This window comes from Phyllobates terribilis, unplaced genomic scaffold, assembly GCF_046119375.1.
Source record: "Phyllobates terribilis strain yellow unplaced genomic scaffold, ASM4611937v1 Scaffold_3__8_contigs__length_932513732, whole genome shotgun sequence".
NCBI classification, from domain to species: domain Eukaryota; kingdom Metazoa; phylum Chordata; class Amphibia; order Anura; family Dendrobatidae; genus Phyllobates; species Phyllobates terribilis.
Genome location: NW_027362763.1, coordinates 514,939,723 through 514,962,228, shown reverse-complemented (window position 1 = coordinate 514,962,228; position 22,506 = coordinate 514,939,723). Strand labels below are relative to the sequence as shown.

General features: G+C 38.6%; 1 protein-coding gene across 6 annotated transcripts in view; it reads right to left on the bottom strand.

Moving 5' to 3' along the window:
- LAMA2 (laminin subunit alpha 2) overlaps window positions 1-20,920 on the bottom strand; it is a 1,447,346-nt gene extending 1,426,426 nt beyond the window's left edge. For all 6 annotated transcript variants that reach the window (XM_073676060.1, XM_073676058.1, XM_073676059.1 and 3 more), the window contains exon 1: window positions 20,706-20,920. In XM_073676060.1, coding sequence (XP_073532161.1) covers window positions 20,706-20,802 — 97 coding nt within the window. In that variant the 5' untranslated portion in view covers window positions 20,803-20,920. The remainder of the gene's footprint in view (window positions 1-20,705) is intronic.
- Between the last annotated feature and the right edge of the window lie 1,586 nt (window positions 20,921-22,506).

The window sequence follows — 22,506 nt, the reverse complement described above, 5'->3', positions numbered from 1 at the left end:
TGTGTAATAATACGTCCCTGTGCCCTGGGCCTTGCGGACCAGGTACGTATTATTAAGCACAGGCGATCGCACAGGCACAGGCTGTGCGGGCACAATCGCTGCCGTTTGTCAGCTGACCCTGCACTGATATATCTTATAACTGAGATCAGCCTGCTAAAAGTCCCATAGTGGAACTAAGTAAAAAAAATTTAAAAAAAATTGTAAAAATATAAAAATAAATAAATAATAATAAAAAAAAATCTATATACTGTACATTGTAAAAAAAAACATTAAAAGTACACATATTTGGTATCCCCGTGTCCGAAACGACCTGACCTATAACACGGTCCCACTAGTTAACCCCTTTAGTGAACACAGTAAAAAAAAAAGAAAAAAAAAAAGAAAAAAACGGTGCTTTATCATCATACCGCAGAACAAAAAGTGGATAAAATGCGATCAAAAAGACGAATGTAAATAAAAATAATACCACTGAAAACTTCATCTTCTCTCCCAAAAAACAAGCCATGATGCAGCTCCATCAACCGAAAAATAAAAAAATTATAGAATAAAACAGTGCAAAAAAAAAAAATTTTTGCTATAAAATTGTTTTTATTGTGTAAAAGCGCCAAAACATAAAAAAATATATAAATGTAGAATCCCTTTAAACATACTGACCCAAATAATAAAGCTGCCTTATCAATTTTACCACATGTGGAACGGCATAAAAAAAAAAAAAAAATTCCTAAATTGTTGGTTTTTGTTTATTCTGCCTCCCAAAAATCGGAAAAGAAAGCGATCAAAAAATATCACATGCCCGAAAATGATACCAATAAATGTTAACTTGTCCCACAAAAGCAAGCCCTTACATGACTCCGTGGGCCAAAATGAGGAAAAATTATAGCTCTCAAAATATCGCAATGCAAAAACTAGTCTTTGCAAAAAAAAGCGTCTTTTAGTATGTGACAGCTGCCAAACATAAAAACCCGATATAAATCTGGTATCGCTGTAATCGCACCGACCCGAAGAATAAATTCATCTAATCACTTATACTGCATGAGGTATGGCGTAAAAAAGAAATAAAAACAATTCTTCACCTGCTGCTGATTTATTCATTCTGCCTCCCAAAGAACGCAAAGATGGGTGTCTAACAACCGTGAAAGATGAGGGGCGGGGACTCGTGCATGTCACTTGAGCACCCGCGATACTTAGTGCACACCCGAGTACCCGCAAACTCAAGTAGCGAGCACTTACGCTCAAGACTAATGACAACATATTCAATATGATGACATAATGACATAATGTTATCAAATTCTGTGTCGTACTTCTGGGTAAAAAATGTTCACTATACCCCTTGATAAAATCCTTGAGGGATGTAGTTTCCAAAATGGGGTCACTTGTGGGGGGTTTCCACAATTTAGGTACATCAGGGGCTCCCCAAATGCAACATGGCGTCTGCTTTCGATTCAAAAAGTCACACAGTGCTCCTTCTCTTCCGAACCCTGGCGTGCATCCAAACAGTGGGTTTCTTCCACATATGGGGTATTTATTTACTCAGGAGAAATTGCACAACAATGGTTTTGTGAAATTTCTCCTGTTACCCTTATGAAAATGCAAAATTTGGGGCTGAAATACATTTTTGTGGGAAAAATGTGAAAATATTATTTTTATGGCTCAATGTTATAAACTTTTGTGCAGCACCTGGGGGTTCAAGGTGCTCACCACACATCTAGATAAGTATCCTGAGGGGTCTAGTTTCCAAAATGGTGTCACTTGTGTTCCACTATTTAGGCACATCAGGGGCTCCCCAAAAGCGACATAGTTTCCGCTAACTATTCAAGCAAATTTTACATTTAAAAAGTCAAATGGTACTCTTTCCCTTCCAAGCCCTGCAGTGTGAAAAAAAAGTGGTTTTACCCAACATATGGGGTATTGGCGTGCTCAGGAGAAATTGCACAACAATTTTTATGGTCTATTTTTTCCTGTTACCCTAGAAAATTTGGGTCTAAGGTAACATTTTTGTAAAAAAAAGTTAAATGTTCATTGTTTTCTTCCACATTCCGAAAATCTCCGTGAAGCATCTGAAGGGTTAATAAACTTGTTGAATGTGGTTTTGAGCACCTTGAGGGGTGCAGTTTTTAGAATGGTGTCACTTTTGGGTATTTTCTGTCATAAAGGTCCCTCAAATGTTCACTTCAAAAGGTCACTTCAAATGTTATGTGGACAATAAAAAAGATGGTTTGTAAATTTTGTTGGAAAAATGATAAATCGCTGGTAAAGTTTTAACCCTTATAACTTCCTAACAAAAAAACTTTTGGGTTCAACAATTATTCTGATGTAAAACAGACATATGGGAAATTATATTTATTAACTATTTTGTGTGACATACCTCTCTGATTAAAGGGCATGAAAACTCAAGGTATAAAAATTGTGAAATTTTCGCCAAATTTCCTTTTTTTTCACGAATAGATGCCAATCATATCAAATAAGTAAAATATGTCACGAAAAAACAATCTCAGAATCAGTAGAATCCGATGAAACATTCCAAAGTTATTACCTCATAAAATGACACTGGTCAGAATTGTAAAAATTGGCCAGGACATTAACGTGCAAACCACCTTCGGGGGTAAAGGGGTTAAAGGCAAGGGACACGTGATATAGCTTTAAAATGTGTACATTTTTTTGAATCTGCATCCACAATGATGTCTGCTTTTTGATAGTCAGAGGTTTAGATGCAGGAATGGATGAACTTCTATATATAAGAATACTGTACTTCCAAAATATGTTACATTGTGTATGAACTGTTGCTTTCACCTCCAGCCCTGCCATTGGTGCAGGAGACAGAGGTGGGATGGGATGTATGAAGCAAAGTGTCACCTCACCCCAATTCCCATCTTGTGGACAGGTTTTTTTTGTAACATAGGACCCCATTAAATAGGAATGTTCATAAATAAATGGCAAGCATACTTCATAATCATGAGTGAAACTAGTTACTGTAATAATGTATTTAAAGAAAACTACTGTGGTTTAATATTGATGACAGACGTATGTAGTTTTCCATCCTGTAAATATCATCTAAAGTAGAGTTGGGATTGGTTGATTGATTGTAGCAATTTTTGAATACAGGGACATTTGGGTGGGCATTCTCCTAAGCAAAGAAGCCTTTAATTTGTTGTAAATATAGCTATCATGGGATCGCAAAGTAGGAATGTGTACACACATCTGTTTAATTGCTACATCCAATATATTTAGGCTGATTTGGCCTTGTTAATGATTGGTTTGGTACTGAAGCGCTCATGTTATCTCAGACAGTGAAAACTAGTCTTCATTTTTTTCTCTACTTGTTTATATAACACACGAAAATCAGATTTGCAGCTGTTTTCATTTTTGGTGGAACGAAATAGCTTGGAGAGCACAGCAATTACGCACAATTGTCAAAGGAATTGTGTATGGATAAGCATCTGTTTTAACTGGCATGTACTGTATGGAGCAGGAAATAATGCTAATTGCAATTATTTAGGCTCACATAAAGTTAAAAAGACAAAAATACATATTGGGGGAACGTTAGTAAGAAGACCTTTTATACATTAGTCTTAAATACAGGTATGTTAGATTAAAATTAACCAAATTTATCAGGAGGCTCAAAACTATTCCATTCCTTTTTTTGCAGTATGCTAACATATACTGGCTAGACAGAAGAAAAAAAAAAACTCTTTAGGCTTCTGTCTGCCGAATGTAACTTTATAGACATAGTAAGTGTGCACATTAGGAGCTTAACCAGTGAATACACTAACTAAACATCACAATTATGATATGAGCAAGACTTAAGAGTTATCCTCATTTTTCAGTTCTGCAGAAAGTGCAGGCCATTTCATTTGAGGTACACCAGTCTCCAGCATTCGCTCCCTAAAGATGCAATCTTGATGAGCTGGAGCATTGTTGTCCATGAAGCTGAAATTAGGCCTGTGTTGTTAATTCAGAGGCACAATGACTGGATTAATTATAGTATTCAAGTAGTAGGGGCATATCACTGTACAATTCACAAAGTGTGGTGCAGTTCTTTATTGACTAGACACACCTGTCCACACTGTTACACCACCACCACCACCAAAGACTCGCCTGGTGACAACAGTGGCTGATGCACAGCGATCTCCTCGAAGTCTCCAACATCGTTGGCGGCCTTCATTTCTGCTTAGCGTGAATCGACTTTCATCAGTGAACAGTACAGAAGCCCACTGGTCCCTCAACCAGCGGAGATGCTCTCTGGCCCATGCAAGATGATGACGCAAGTGCCTGGTGGTGTGGTCAGGTACCCTTGCAGGTCATCTAGCACACAGACCACGCTGATGTAAACATTTTCAAATGGTCTGACATGACACTTGAGTGCCTGGAGTTGGGTCCGTTAAATGTGCCTGGAGTTGTATGGCATTCATCATCCAGCTCCGTAGGGCATTGTTCACAATGAAGCAGTCATCAGTGTGGGATGTGCTTTTCTGTGACTCTTCGAGTCTCTCTGTATCTCTGTTGTATCCTGTTAATGACACTCTGTGACACTCTAAGCTTAGTGGCCACTTCTGTCTGAGAACATCCTGCTTGAAGCCTCACAATGGTGAGGTACTGTTGATCAATTGTTAGGTGTCATCTTGGTCTCATGATGTCAAAATGTGAACAGCATGATGAGGAGGACTGTTTAAATACCAATTCTAAATGAACCTTGAAATTAATTGGGCAATTCATGGATCAAACACCTGTTGGGAATTTTGCCATTAAGCTCCTTGTTAGAGAACAGCAAGTTGTGCAAAAAGTACTGAAACATTGAACAGTTGAACATATGTATTCACAAGTTTAGAGATGGTCATATTAAGTTCACCTGGAAAGTTTAGAGTGCAATTTAATGTGACTGAGGGAAAAAAAATCGCTGCATGTCCAAGTGTGATCTGACATTAGGATCGCACTAGGCTGTGCAAGTCAATGACTCCATGGGCAACATCGGACTGTACTTGGATGACATCTGAGTGTAGTCTGACTTCCACACAGACACAGAGTGGAGAAAATGGAGAATTTTTTTAATCTATCTTCTCATCATCCAAGAGAATTAGAGCACACTATAATGAAACTCTGACCGTATTTTGGTCAGAGTTTCATATGCGTAATTGTCCTGATTTTCTCAGATGAGAGAATCTATAGTCGCCTGTCGCTGCCATTAGATTAGAAAACCCCTTAAAGAAGTTTCTCTTGTAGTACATACTTTGTCACAAACTGACTAGCACTTCTGTCCATAAAATGACTGCTGACGGAAAAAAATATGACCAGACCTGTCCATTAGTGTCCTCCAATAGAAAAGCAGCTTTAACATCTGAGGTGTTGTACATTTGGAGGAGGGTGATGGACAGGTCTGATCCCAAGCACAACTATTACTTGTTAGATAGATATATTCGGGAGAGTCTGACATAATAGTTGCATCTGCATCATATTAGGTTGGAAGACAGGGGTGTTCGTCATCTGTAGCAATTCTTTATTTAGCTGTGCTTTAAAAACAGTTTTTATGACCATAGCTGTGACATAATGTCAGTTGCAAGGTTGACTGGATTTGAAAATCTGAGCATTCCCAAAAGGAGCCAGTTGTGTGGGAACTACATCTTCAAGCCATGGTATGTTGTGACTTGTTCTGCATTAAAGGGGTTGTCCATTGATGTGATAATGATGACATATTCTTTGGATAGGTCATCAATATCAGAACAGTGCGAGTCCAACATGAGCCACCCCCATAAAAACAGCTATTTCCAGCTCTGTCTGAATTTTGACTGTTGTGAATTTTCCATTAAGCTCCTTGTTAGAGAGCAGCATGTTGTGCAAAAAGTACTGAAACATTGAACAGTTGGACATGTGTATTTAAAAGTTTAGAGATGTTCACATTAACTTCACCTGGAAAGGTTAGAGTGCAATTAATGTAACTGATGGAAAAAAATCGCTGCATGCCCAAGTGTGAACTGATATTCGTGGCCAGATGTCAACAGTGGAAAGGGCAGAACAGCACAGCTCCATACACTGTTTAGTTGTTACTACTGGGTACTGCAGATAAGCTCCTATTCAAATAAATCAGAAAGTGTTATTCTTTTGTGGTTCCGATGTTGTTTCAAGAGTTCATTGTCATAAAATATTCTCTTTGTAATGGACAGTGAGAGATTAAAGCAAAAAATCTTCCCAGAGACTTGAGACGTGAAACTTCAATTCTTCATGATCTATCTGTAAATGATGTTCTACTTTTACCAGATGCATGAAATACCATTGGTTTTTGAAGAGTTAACCTATCTTAAATGCGATATATAACCGATATTAAGAATGATTCTTTGATGAAATTGTTGTTATATTTCAAAATTAGATGCAAAGCAAGACTATGTCAAAAAGACTACAAAGAAGTTTGAGAGTGCTAAATGCTGGCACCATAGTCTACAATTCTTGGAAACTGAATTACTATGGAATCTGAAGAATGATTTTCAATGGGAGGAATATCTAGTCTATTCAATTTTGTTGTGTACTGCTATTGTTTCTACAGATTATATTTGCATTTGGAATCTAAGAATTGTCTGAAGACTTGCTTACAGTAAACCATTATTTAGCTGGTGTTCTGCAGTACATTCCTGCTGTCATATGCATCATATTAATTCCCACGTTTCACTTCCAAATAACGTCATCCCCATGCACAGATGTTCATTGTGCAGGGCAGATGTTTCAGGTACTGAACACTGCACGTGTGATAGAAAACAAAATATATACTCGTCTATGTATTTCCATGTTATATTATGACATATATTCTTAAATGAGAAACTATTGGCAGTTTTTTACCTATATATTCTTTCACTGTGTAATCTGTGGTCTTCTAAGGAATAATTCAGATGATCTAATCTGTTACTAATGTCTGTATGACTTTCCCGAGTTGAAAGAAATTGTTCAAATTACTGTTGTTGAACACTGAAATAACTTCTTTATCATGAAGATATCAAATGTTACACTTAAACATTCTGGTTATAATTTATAAGCAGGCCACTCACTGATCATGCAAGATTCAATTGCATCAAATTCTCAACTGTGCATCAAAAGTCAAAGTCTAAGAAATCAGAAACGCCCTTTGGGAACTTTTTTCTAACCATATGTCTTACAAGGCACATACTCCCACCAATGAGACCTTTTAACACCACCAACAGGTCAGAAGATATCTCAAGGTTAACCTTCCATTTAAAATATTTTGAGATTTCTGAACCTTAGACTTGACAAAGCCTATGATAACAAAGAATCATAGTTGAAATATTTCCAACTATCATTTGTTGTTGTGTTATTTCTATTATATCATAATAGAAAAAAAGAATCAGTGTTGGAGGAAGGAATGTCAACAACCTTGGTTGGTTGACAGTATAACAGTAATTAAATTGATGCAAGGGATTGTCTGTTCAGAAGATAGTGATAACCTATTCATAGAATAGACAATAAGATAGGTCATTAATATTAGATCAATGGGGACCAAGATTCAGTCCCCCTACCAATCAGCTGTTACAACTATGCCGGCTACTGGATGTAAACATCATTCACTTGAATAATAGCTGTTCTGCAGCATCTGGCATCAGCTATTACACATTGTATGGAGCAGTTCATTGTTACTCCATTCAATATATTTAAACCCATCCACTGCCAGAGCTTGTAGTAGCAATCGCATACAAATTCATACAAGATTTCTCCCGTGCATCCCTCTCTACTCTTGAACTCTCTACCCCAATATATCAAACTCTTGCCTACCATGGAAACCTTCAAAAGGAACCTGAAGACCCACCTCTTCCATCAAGCCTACAACCTACAGTGACCCTCGCTCCACCACACTGCTGAACGACCAGCTCTACCCTCATCTACTGTATCCCCACCCATCCCTTGTAGATTTTTAGCCATCAGAGTCCTCTTTCGTCCTGTACCAGTCGCTGGCTTGTGATGTTCAAGATTATTGTAATTGTAATAGTTTTTGTTATATATACCTCTTTCACATGTAAAGAGCCATGGAATAAATGGCGCTATAATAATAATAATAATAATAATAATAATAGCTGATCGATGGGAATGCCAGATGTTGGACCCCCCACCCATCTGATATTGATCACCTATAAAATGGATAGGCCAATAAAATCTTCTAACTCGTCAACCTCATTAAATATACCTCATGAGTTATTGCAAAGATTCAGCACATCATAGAACTTTCCCAAAAAATGAAAAGACTTTACTGCAATGGGTGGATCGATTACACTTTTACCTTCTTTGAACATGTACCCTAGGTGTTTTCTGACATTTTAACAGACTACAAATACAGTATGTGAAGAGATAAGTGCATGTTATCAAAAATGACAAATTTTCTAGTGAAAATCACTTCATAAAACACTAGTTTTGGAGGAAGTTTTTGGAGGATTTTTTTTGTTTCCTGAAGCAGTTTTGAAGTTGTTAAAGCTGTTTGGAAGAGCTTTTTTCACTGAAGCAATTCATGCAGCCTTTTGATTGAACAGTGCCTAGATTGGAGCAGATTCCATCAGGAGCCACTTCACAGAAGAGACATGCACTTTTCTTGCTCACCAGGCATTTTTCAAACCTGAAGTGGAAAAAAGCACTAAAAAAACTGAATATATGAAAAGCTGGTCATCACTTCACCCACACTCCTTGCCCTGGCAATAGACATGGTGGAGGAGCGAATCTTCTTCTTTCTAATAACTGTACCTTCAACACAATAAAACCTCTATCCTCCCCCGTCCTCCCTTCTTTTGAAGTGCACTTTGTCTGTACCTACTCTCACTACACCGTCCAAATGGTTGTCATATATCGACCCCAGTTGCAGCTACTGCCTTTATTGACCACTTCTCCACCTGGCTTCTTCACTTTCTCTTTTCTGACATTCCCAGAATCATCATAGGTGATTTCAACATCTGCGCTGACACTCGTCAGCCTGCAGCCTGCAGCCTCCAAACTCCTGTCCTTTGCTTCATCCTTTGGTCTTAATCAGTGGTCCTTTGTAGCCACTCACACAGAAACACATACATTAGACCTTATCTTTACCCGCCTTTGCTCCCTATCCACCCTCACAAACTCAACTCTCCCCCTATCTGACCACCATCTACTGACTTTCTCATACCTGTCTGCCTCACCTGTCACCCATGTTTGGAAACTAGCACACCCTTCAGAAACCTTGCACACCTAGACATTCACATGTTCCTCAACTCTATTCTACCTCTGTCCTTTATATCTTCACTCTATGAGACAGACAGAGCCATCATTTTCTACAACACCACACTGGCATCAGCTATTGATGCAGTCGCCCCTCTCATGCATGGTAGTGTGCCACGGATCAATAAACATCCCTGGCACAATAACCTCACTAAAAAGCTTCAGCTAGTGTCTAGGGCTGTAGAGCGGCACTGGAAGAAAGCACACTCCCAAGAAGACTTCATCGCATTCAAAACAGCAACTTTCTCCCATTCACCCCCAAACTCCTCAAACAGCTTGTCCATACTGAAATTTCCTCCCATCTCTCATCTATCTCACTCTTTGACAACCTACAATCTGGCTTCCATTCCCCACCATTCCACCGAAACTGCTCTGACCAAAATTACTAATGACTTACAGCCAAAGAAATCAGACAATTCTCTATTCTCCTTTTTCTTGGCCTCTGCCTTCGACACAGTCAACCACTCCCTCCTACTACAAATCCTCTCTTCCCTTGGCGAAGACTTTGCCCTCTCCTGGATCTCCTCATACCTCTCCAACTGCACATTTAGCGTCTACCACTCCAACACTACTTCTGCATTCTGCCGTTTCTCTGTCGGTGTCCCTCAAGGCTCAGTTCTGAGACCCCTATTTTTCTAAATTTATACCTGTGGCCTGGGACAACTCATAAATATCTATACACTAATGATACTCAAATATACCTCTCTGGCCCAGACGTCACTTCTCTGCTGTCCAGAATTCCAGAGTGTCTATCAGTCATATCCTCTTTCTTCTCATCACGCTTCCTAAAGCTCAATGTGAGCAGACAGAAGTCATCATCTTTCCTCCTTTCCAACTAACTCCCCTACCTGATCTATCACAATAAATTATATCACGCTTTCCCCTGTAATGCAAGTCCGCTCTTCTTGGAGTAAGCCTCAACTCTACCCTGTCCTTCAAACCGCACATCCAAGCTCTTTCCATTTCTTGCCATCTCCAACTCAAAACTATTTTTAGAATCTGTACTTTCCTCAGCCATGAATCTTCTAAAATGTTAGTGCATGCCCTCATCATCTGCCACTTTGACTATTGCATCCTCCTCTGTAGCCTCCCTGCTAACACTCTTGCACCTCTTCAGTCCATCCTTAACTCTGCCTCATGACTAATTCACCTCTCTCCTCACTATTTCTCTGTTTCTCCCCTCTGCAAGTCCCTTCATTGGCTCTCAATTCCCCAACGTATCCAGTTAAAACTAATAACATTGACCTACAAAGCTGTCCATAATCTGTCTACTCCTTGTACTGTATCTCCAAACTAATCACCCGTTACCTTCCAACACGTAATCTCATGTCCTCTCAAGACCTCCTTCTCTCCTCCACACTTATATGTTCTTCACACAATCACCTCCAAGACTTCTTCCGAGCATCCCCCATACTCTGGAATTCTGTGCCTCAACACATCCGATTATCTGCCAGTTTCGGAACTGTCAGGCGTAATTTGAAAATGCATCTCTTCAAGAAAGCTTAAAGCCTGCAATAACCCCAGTGCCACCTCACCACCACCGAAGCTGCCGCAATCCCAGCCCCTCCCAACCTGCTCTGCTAATATGAGCAGTAATGTGGCTTTACAATAGAAATCTGAAGCATTTTTAATGGGAACCTATCAAGTCTGATACTGTTATTAACCTACAGATATATTATTAATCTGCAGGTTAATACTGTTATGAATGCATCTGACTGCAGTAATAAAAGTGCAACACCCAGGGGAAAATTAACTTTATTTCTACCAGGAGACTCCAACTATAAGTCATACAGGAGTTACCAGAGTCATTACAGTCACTGCTCACAGCACTTAGTGCAGTGGCTTTATACAGTGGCTGCATACACGCCCAGGCACGGACTGACAGCCAACAACAGATAATGTCTGTAAATTGTTTGAATTCTAAACCGCTGCGGAATATGTTGGCACTATATAAATAAAAAAAGAAGATAGAAGAAAAAGACAGCCAGCTTAGCAGTGCATCAGTATAGAGCAGGCTGTCAGTCGGTGTCAGGGAGTGCTTACAGTCGCTGCTCTCATTGTGGTGAATGACGACTGTAATATTTCCAGGCACACCTGCATGACTGAAAAATGGCGGCTCCCAGGAGAAATGAAGATAATTTTCTCCCAGGTGCCGCACTTTCAATACTATAATAGTTTCCCTTTAATTGACTTCATGGTAGTTTTTTTCCATTAAAAAAAATTCTGCTCGTATAAACTTTCCTTCAGCCTTATCACCCTGAAAATTGAAATCAATAGCTCGTCTTTGTAATGCATGGATCTGTTGGATCCTCACATGTCTTTTGAAGCCATGATCCGCTCTGACTTATTGATGAAGGCAATTAGGGAATATGTTTCTTTAGTCCCAGACAAAGTGAGCAATATAGTGAAACATATGAATGGTTTACTGAGGCTTTTGGCTAATACTTATAATAGCATACATAATAAGAAGATGAGATATGGGAAATGGAAGGCATTAGTAATATCATTATTGTTATTCCAGCAATTATTACTTTGGCTCTTTACAGCTGGCGTGGGAGTTATTAGGATGTCCAGACTGTCTTTGAAATAAGCCAAATTGTAATGGGTACATAAATATACAAATAGGATATAAAAAACGCCATTACACAATATTAAATGACCTATGAGAGACATATAAACTGTTGAACACAATTAAGGATTGTCTTTGTGTCCTGAAAATGTAATGCTTCAATGTGTAATAAAGGGATATGCTGCTCAGGAGCTGTCACGCTGTCTGTTTCCGATGATGGAAAGCATGTGTGAGGGAATTGTGGAGAATATTCCGAACTGCACAAAAGCTGGGACATGAAGAGGCTTTGACACAAACACAGCACGCTCATCCAATAAGTAACATATGTAGAATGTGGAACCGCTTCAAATAAGAAAAGACAAATAAATTGTGTTTAGAAGGCTCCTATTAAGCATTGTGTATTTCCTATAGTGGTGTCACATTGCTGTGAAAAGAGACTTCTGATTATGCTGAAATAATACACACATCTTCTTAAAATATAAGAGTTTGTAAAGATTAGAAACAATACTATGGATGCGAAATGTCTTAAAGGGAATGTGTCATGTAAAAAATACGCTATTAACCTTTAGACGGGGGATTAATCTGCAGGTTAATAGTGTTCTGAAGCCGTGGAGTCACACTAAAAGAGAAAAACCAAAAACAAGCAAAATACCCAAAAAACTGGAAGTAAATGGGTAAATCGCACAGTGCAAAAATAATGATAAATAATAAAGGGTATTTAGTTAACATTATTTTGCTCAAAATAATGTAAAAGCCATCCCACCACTTCATGGTAACCCTTATGGGACAGTCCTAACTCTAATATTAAAACCTTACCATTTGTCAAGTGACATACATATGGATAAGGGCAGAGAGACTGAACCTGTGGTAGATGCATAGACCTGAGAGGCAGAAAGTCACACTGAAAGCCCTGCAGCTGAGAAGAAATTCAATTTATTTCCCCCAATAGCCTCTGGCTGTCAGGCATAGGGGTGCAGCCGGCGCGGCTTCTATCACCACTCAGTACACAGTGAGCGTTGGCTGTAACGGCACCCACGGCACCCTGTCAGTCAGTGCTGGGGTGTGGTCACAGCCGTCGTTCGCTATGTACTGAGTAGTGACAGAAGCCGCGCCAGCTGCACTCCTATGACTTAAAGTCCGAAGCTGTCCAGGAGGAGTAAAGTTAATTTCCTCCCGACAGTGGGGCTCTCAGTGCAACCTCATATCTGCGGGTTAAAAGTATATTTTTACATGACAGGTTCCCTTTAAATAGCACTCTGTAAACATTCCATAACACTTAACACATCATCATGAAACAAAGCTCATATATAAATCACTCTTGGCTAAAAATGGTTCTTTACAGCATGACATCCTATTTCTGGATTAATGGTATGCCAAGTCTACACTGATCACTGTTTTTAGATATGATCATGCTAAAAGAACTTGCTAATGAAAAAAAACTAAAGAAACAATATATTTTAATATAATTTGTTATGCTTTACTTTAATATTAGTTATGTGCTGGCTAGATACCCTATATAATAATGAATGATCATAGTATATGTTTAGAAAAACCTATGTGATTGTTTTCTGTTTTAAGGTTGTCTGTATTGAAGAATACATGTGGCTCTGATTAAACTACGAAAATGAATTCTAAAGAAGACAGCTAACGAATAGAATATTTTTTACAGTAAACATAAAAAGGCTCATTGATTATTCAATAACTATATTTGCATTGAGCAATCTAGAGTTACTCAAGGTCAACCAAAATAATCATAGAACAAGAAATATCTTTACTCCTCTGATTGCTAATAAGGTTGTGGAAAACCTCCACAAAATGTGAATAAGGCCACATGCACACGTTCAGTATTTGGTCAGTATTTTACTTCAGTATTTGTAATCCAAAATCAGGAGTGCAACAATCAGAGGAAAAGTATAAGGCTATGTGCCCATGATTCGTTTTTTAAGTGTTTCCGCAGCAGCAATTCCGCTGCAGAAATGCTTAAAAATGCTTGGTAGAAGGCCTGCCATGTTCCCCAATGATAATCCGCATGTGCTATGTACATGCTGCGGAAATTTCCGCTGCGGATTATTATTGCGGAAAAAAATGCACAACTACCAATTATTTTGCGGAAGCGCTGTGTTTTTACTTCAGTATTTGTAATCCAAAATCAGGAGTGCAACAATCAGAGGAAAAGTATAAGGCTATGTGCCCATGATTCGTTTTTTAAGTGTTTCCGCAGCGGCAATTCCGCTGCAGTAATGCTTAAAAATGCTTGGTAGAAGGCCTGCCATGTTCCCCAATGATAATCCGCATGTGCTGTGTACATGCTGCGGAAATTTCCGCTGCGGATTATTATTGCGGAAAAAAATGCACAACTACCAATTATTTTGCGGAAGCGCTGTGTTTTCGCCGCCATTGACTTGCATTGGAATGCATGGAATCCGCATCACTGGATCTGAACATGTGGATTACATACGTTCCAATGTGCGGATGGTACCCAGGTCTAGAGGAGAGGAGACTCTCCTCCGGACCCGGGTACCATAGAACCTGTAAAAAACTGAATAAAATAACAAAATAAATATTATACTTACCTTCTGATGGCCCCCGATGTGCTTGTCTCTGTTTGCCGGCAGATCGCGATTGACTCAAGGACCTGCCATGATGTCATTTAGTCATGGGACGGGTCACGTGACCGCTGACGTCGGCAGGTCCTTTCAGTGTACCACGAGCTGCCGGCAAGCCGAGACGCATCGAATAAAGACTCCGGGGGCCATCAGAAGGTAAGTATGATATTTATTTTTTTACTTTTTTACCATCCTTTACGGTCACACTATATAAATCCATGCCGGTTGCATGGATTTATATAGTGTGACCAAGTTGTCAAGCACTTTCCAAGTGATGCTAAAATCGCTTGGAAAGCGCTTGTCAACCCGCATGCGGAAATGCATGTGAAGAACGCTTCACATCCGCATATCCCTGGCAGGAAAAACGCATGTACAATCCGTATGTACAATCCACATGCGTTTTTTCTGCCAGGGAGATGCAGAAACGCTAAGGAAAAAATCCGGAGCATTTCTGCATCGTGGGCACATAGCCTTATAGAAACACGTCACCACTTCTGTATTTTTCAACCACTTCTGGTTTTGGCTTGCAGATACTGATGTAAAATACTGACCATTTACTGAACGTGTGAACATGGCCTAACTTAAAGAGAACCAACCTGTCATTAGGATTTTATTTCCAAAACTATTGTCATGTATGTAAACATGCTTTAATGCTGCATAAATCCTTACCTTTTTGGTAGAAATTTTTTGCTGTTTTATTGAAATTCATAGATGAAATTGTATGCTAATGAGCTGCAAGTGCAGTGGGTGGGTACTGCACTTAAAACTCTCCTGCCTCTTTCCATATTCCCAGCCCCTTCCTATTCCTGAACCTCTTCCTGCCTACTGTCTTTGACTGACAGGTCAATGTAACATGAGTAATCTGTCATTGTTAAAACACTTTCATATATGTACATGCCACTTTGGGGTATAAAATCCAGTTGATAGGTTCTCTTTAAATAAATATTCAGCTAAAAGTGGAAGAAGAAGAAGAAGAAGAAGAAGAAGACACAGAAAAATGTCCATACTAACAGATCTAAAAAATATAAAATAAAATAAAAATAATTTTACAGAGTATATATACAATTGTATTACTGCAAATGTCCAATGTTTAAAATGGTCACTATATCAATGTAGATTATAGGCTGAAAGGACAAAAAAGTGCTAAATAGGGCATTATCCATGCAACAGGCATTTTGTGCTGTGGTACCTTCTCACCTGATCAAGTTGTGAGAAATCACAACTCATAGAATGGCTCAGAAACAATAGATCCAGCTACTCCTGCTCTATTGGTTGGCAGATACAACATTGAAATCAAATGGTGTAAAGAGGCTGCCGTGCTGCGCTGCTGGCGTCTCAATGAATGGGAATGTCCAGAAAGGATTGAGAATAAGTATTGCGGTTAATTCTCTATGACTTGTAAAGTACAACTGACTTCTTCATCAGGAGCCTGGAACTTGTGGTTCTCCTGATGAAGAAGTCAGTTGAACTTTGAAACGCATAGAGAATAAACCACAATACTCATTCTAAATCCTTTCTAGACATTCCCATTCATTGAGACACCAGCAGCGCAGCATAGCCACCTCTCCACACTATATCAATGTAGGCTCTCATTTCAGAGCCATATTTTTAGGATATGCTCTATGCTATTATATACTAGGCCTAGCCAGACAAACCTTTAGGCCATGTTAAAATTGGCAATTCACTTTAGATACTTGACAACTAAATGATTATTTGGCTGACAGCTATTCATTTTAGCCCTTTTGCACTTATAGATAACTTTGCTTATTTTGCTTGAGAACATAAGTGTCACGTGATTTCAGGGGACAATGGGCTCCTATTCTGTCCCTCAAGCTAGGGAAAGGCTATCCCTGTCCCCTGGGTTACTCAAGATGGTTGAGACACTGGGGTCTGGTACCTTACTATGCTCCTATATAAACTCTTCTCTGTTCCTATCCCCACCCAGGGAGGTATGGGACAGAAGTGTATAGGATAACACAAACCAGACAGACAGGGGTAAACAGACAGAGATAAAAGAAAACTACAATCATACAAATATACTCACAAAACAACTGAGTGGGAATCAGAGGAGGAAGAGAAGCCAAATGGGTAGATGATAGGTAGATAAACCCACAAGCCAACTCCATGCAGAAATCTGAGAAACTCTCTAACCGCCTACTCCAAAAACGGAACTTCTCCTTCAACTCCAGACCAGGAAGTTGTAAACTATCACTGACAACTCCCAAGTGCAAATGGTGATCATATGTACCAGAGGGGAGTGGCCAACATAGAACAGCTGAGAAAATCAGGATGGAGAGCTCCAGGAGATAAACAGAACTGATTAACCATTGCAATAACAGAGCAAGGAAAACCTGCACTGTTAAAAGGAAGGTGAAGCAGTGAAGCAGTTCTGAAAAGTGCAGGGGTTAGTGTAACCAGACGCCGCAACCTTCTGGCCCCTCTCTGTCATGGTATCCCCATGACTATAAGGATCAGGCATGTTGAAATACAATACGCCCAGCCCTTCTATTTTTCAATATTTGACTTTGAGATAATTCAATGGTCTAAAGGTATAGAACTTAACTTTTTCTATTATAATAGTGCTCTGTATTTGCTTCTGGCAGTGAATCAGATTTACAGACGTCTATAAGCAGAAAATTGATTGGTCTCGAGGGGAACTACTTCACCTGTCCTTGTAGTAGTTTTTATTTTTCTTGGCCATTTTTCATTCTAGTTTGTAAAGTGTGAGTTCCCTAGATAAATAAATATATGTCATGCCAATAAAGGATTAATGTGGTGCTGTCGTTGGCTCAAATTAGAATAGAAAAAGGGTAAGCATGCAAGGGAGGAAAAAAATAAACATGAAGGGTATATAAATAAACTACTATGGGTAAAATGAGATAGCTATTGTTTTAGACATCCACACCATCTCTGCTACAGGACATTTTTCCAGCTCATAGTCATGACTTATTATTTGCAAAATATTGAACGTGCTATTAAAGTATTATTAGTCAAAAAATTAATACACATTGAATTAACTAAAGATACTGAATATATATTTTAAAAGATTTACTATAACACATAAAGAGTTTTCCTTCTTATATATATGAATTCATCATCATATTGCACATATTATTATTTAGAGTGTAAAATACGTCCCCACCAAAAATATAAAACATTGTAAAATTTAATTTTTAAAGGAGTAATACCGTCTCAAACATTGCTTAATATTGTTTTATGCCATTAATGTCTAGCTGTGGTATCATACCTTTGGTAACCTTATCTATTTCATAAAAGGGTTCCACTATTACCATGCAAAGAATGGAGAGTTGGTTGTGCATATGAAGTTTTCTATGTTCACTTGTGTTCACTTCTATGTCAAACAAGCATATTTAGCTACTTTTGAAACTTCCGTAGAAGTCAATGGAGAAAGCCATGTATGCCGACCCACCTCTCATTTCACCAAAATGCAAGATGGTTCCCTATTCTCAAGATCCAGAGGTGTGACCTATCCACCTCTATCAGATGTTTAGGCCATTTCCTGAGAAAATGTCTGAATTGAGAATATACATTAAACCAATAAAAATGCAGTTAAAGGACTAATTAATATTGTATAGCTCAGATGCATATGGGAAGCCTCTGAGCTGTATCTAGACTGACACTATTCTTTAAAGCCGTGTCCTTCAATCCAATTCTAAGGGATTTTCTTACTTCCATCGAGTAAATACTGTATTTCTCTGTGCTTGTACTCATGTCATTCACTTTACTAAAAAAGCACAAAACATCCTACAACTTTCTAATTTGCTCCTTGGTTGCTATGATAACTAAAACCAGGTTTTGATACATGAAACCCCAGTCAACCTGAACACTAAGTGACAGGATCTGTAGATACAGAGGCTACAATGTTTCCATGCAGAGTGTTCATGGACACTGAACATATGTATTTCTATTTGTCCTACCTGGGAATGTTCTGCTTAAGTAGTTAATGAATTTTGGAGAACGAATTTTGGAGAACTTCTCTTAAATCAATATTAAGTTTTTTAGTAAGAAAAATGTATTCAGACTATATGATTTTCACCTCTTGAAATCCATTGTAATAAAGTTTGTCAGAACTCTTTTATTTGTACCATAAGTCATATTTTATGCAACCATGAAGACGAATACCTACAGCACAGAAACCACGCAGCAAACAATTACAGATATAGAACATGCCATAAGTTTGTGTTGGCTGACAATGGGATTTATCTTTTCTTCATCATATGTTTTCCTTGACCACTGATCCCTTACTGCTAGATAGTAATTGTAATGGAAATGTACAAAAACATGAAATTTACATATATTTTTTCCAAACATCTATCTTTTATTATAATATGTAGACTATTATAGAGGCCAGAATCAATATAGATATTAGCTTCGATGTTCACATTTTTGTTTGGATGCCATGGCATGTAAGTGGAATATAAAGTACATGTTTAAATTTTAAAGACATAGCAGAAATATATAGGCATCATACAACATTCATTAATTAGTCTCATTATATAGGGTTGAGGCTCCATGGCTTTGGTACAATGGCTGCTTCTGTACCCTCTATGCATTCCATGTAAAATATGCAAGACAGTTATCAGACAGGTTTGATAAGTTCCCTAGAAAGGTTACACCACCTTTAAAATATATATATATTTTTTTATTTTTTTATTGTTAAAATAGATTTATTAGAACTTTATGGGCACAAATAATGCTATTAAAGGGGGCTTATAGTATTTTGAAATTTGTTTACTCTTGGCATCACCCAAAACCAGCTGGTTGAAGGGGTCAGAGGATGTCTCCTTCATTGATTACAAGTCAAAGTGCCATACATTATGGCGCTGCTGTGCCTGGTATTGCAGCTCAGTCCTATTTACTTGAATGTTACTGAGTTGCACACTGATGTGGTCTCAGGAACTGCTACATGATGCTTTGTCTTTAAAAAATTAAAAGGAATACCGCCACCATACTAACGTTTCAAAAATAGTTGGAGTCTTTCAGAAAACTTTTGACTGTCGGCTCAATTAGTTGTAAAAATAAACAAGACTGGGCTTTATTTCCCCTCCCCAGGTCCCGTGCTTTATCTCTGGTGCTGCCCCAGTCTCTGATTCTTGGCTGCACCAATCATACTGAGCTCAGCGGATCGTGTCGTCTACATCGGCTGCAGTGCTATCGACATGACATCACCACTGCAGCGTATACACAATGAGTGGAGCAGAAAAAAATGCGCTATACTGGACCCTTAGAGGGTTAGTCACGTGGGTATGTGTTTTTTTTTTTTTTACAATAAACAGCTGACAAACAAAAGTTTTACGAAAGGGGACATACCCTTTAGTCCCATAAAGAGTTTAAGCAGCTGTGCTCATCCTCTCCATTCTATAAACTGTATCGATGTCTAATTACTACAGATGTGCGGAAAAAAAAATCACTCTGTCCTGATCCAGCTGTCACGGAGAACCAATGCAGACACCAAACCAGGGTAATGTGTTTTGCTCATCTCTTCTAATTACAACTGCTAGGATAGTGTCGCACCAGGATCGGACTTGCAGCCTTTAAACTCTAGTGCTATGTAAAAAGAGAAAAGATTGTCTAGGCTCAATAGCTGTATGGCATCAGATCCAAATTGGCAATCACTTTCAACGACAATTCCTATATGCATATACATAGCTGAATATGTCTAGGACATCATCTCTATTACAGTTCTTCTCCCTATGAACATGGGCCTGATGATGTAGAGAATTCTCTTACATGACTGCTATTTCCCATCACCCTTGTTGCACTGACTCTGTAATATAAAGTCCTATCACAGGTTTATAAAGTCACAAGGACATACATGCTCATATAACCTAAGGAAGCATTTCAAGCTAAAGAACTAAATAGAAAAGTACTAAAACTTATTATATGGATTACAATCAAGTTAAAAGTTTACACTCAATCTAGTATAAGTAACTGTTAGCTACTTTTTATATTGAAGAAAGCAGGATCACGTGTATACTTCACAGAAAAACAGAATGTTACAATGTTAAAAACAGACATGGCTTTTACGAGCATCTGAAAAAGTAACAAACATAAGAGCAATGTTTAACTATTAAGTCCAAATCTAAAGTAATATAAAAAGGATACAAGCAGTTATACTCCAAAAGACTAAAGGAATCAGAGCATATTTGTTCCCCACTGTTGTTTTGAGCTGTCACAGAAAAATGTTGCATTTGATATCTGGGACAGCAGCAGTTATAGACAGTGACATTGTATTGAGCAAGCAAACACGCAAAAAGGACATATACCACATGAAACTTTACCTCTCTGTTGAGCCTGAGTGTATCCGATGAGCATCAAAGTTAGGAAAACTGAAAGCAAAGTTCTTTCTGCCATGCTCAATTGACAAATATTCTGCATTTTGTGGAAAGAAAGGCGCTGAGGAGACGCCTCTCCTTTCCTTGTCTTGCTATTCCTCACTGACTGCAGCTGTGTGCCAGACACATAGAAACTCCAACTAAGATTTCAGGCTAAAGTTAGAGACAGTTTGAAAACTATACTCCTCCTTCTTTGCTCCCACTGAGACACTACAAGGCAGTTCATTTGTATTTGCACATTTTAGGCACCTGACTTCTGTTGTTCTATTGAGTGATGTATTAAAGGGAACTTGTCATCAGGATATTAGAACCTTTACTAATAATATGTGTGTAAAGGCCCTCTAATGCTGATGCAATTTTTACCTTCTTTGTAGAACCTCATTCTGAAGTTTTAGAGAAATCTACCATTTAAATTTTATGCTAATGACCAACAAGTGCAAGGGGGTGTGCACTGCAGTTACAGCTCTCCTGCCTCTCTTCCTATTCTTTGCGCTGCTTCCAGTCTCAGTGACCGGCCTTCCCTGCCCAAGATTGCGCATCATTGTTGTCTCCTTAGAGGGGACTTGCATGGAAAGCTCATGATAATGTTAAGAAAGATAGACTATCAATTTGCCCTTGCACTACCCCTTCTAAAGAAATGAACCCAGACAAAGTCAGTGCCTGGTCAAAATCTTGTGAAGTGATCTTTTCTTTAGCTTTGAAGAAAATGTAAACAAGGTCAAGGCAGCTCATATCACTTTGTCATGCCGATTGAATTAGAAGAGCAGACTAGTTGCTTTAAAAGGGGACGATGTTGTCTTCTTCTGTGAACCATGGCTAACTCCAAGAAAGCAAATACAGTCATCATTGCTTTGCATCAAAAGGACTTTACAGGCAAGGACATTGCTGCTTGTGAGGTTGCCCTTAAATCAACCATTTATTGTATCAACAATGAATTCAAAGAGGTGCACTTGCTGTGAAGAATGTTTCAGGACAACAAAGAAAGTTCAGCAAGTGTTAATACCATCTACTAAAGAGAAATCAGCTATGGGATTGATTTAATACCAATGTAGAGTTTGCTCAGGAATGGAGCAGACAGGTGTCATTGCATCTGCATGCACATTGAGGAGAAGACATTGGCCTGAAGAAGGTTAGCCTGGTGTCAAACATGGCAGCAAAGAGGTCATTCTCTCCAATAAAAACTTAAAGGACTGACTGACATACTGCAGGAAGAACAGGAATTGGATTAAAGAGGACTGGGGTAAAATTATTTTCTCTGATGAAGCCCCCTTCAGACTGTTTGGGACATCAGGAAGAATGTTGATATGTAGAAGAAAATGTAGGTGATTCCATGAGTCCTGTGTCCTGCCAATAGTAAAGTATTCTGAGACCATTCATGCCTGGTGTTGCTTTTCATCCAAAAGAGTCGGCTTACTCATAATTTTTCCTAAGGCCATATGCATAAAGATTGATATCTAAACATCCTCGATGAGCAACGTCTCCCTCTGGTCCAGGAGCTACAATATTTGTTGATGAACAATGCTTTCTCAATCATAAAAGTGCACCATATCACAATGATGAAGTGATAACTAATTGAATAGCTAAAAAAAAAATTTGAATTGTTTGGTCCATAGCCAGGAAACTTCCTAGATATCAATCCCATTGAGGACGTGTGGGCAATTCTAAAAAATTAGGTAAACAGACAAAAGCAAACAAATTGTAATAAACTCCAAGCAAGAATAGCATTTCATCAGTCAGGATTTTGTCC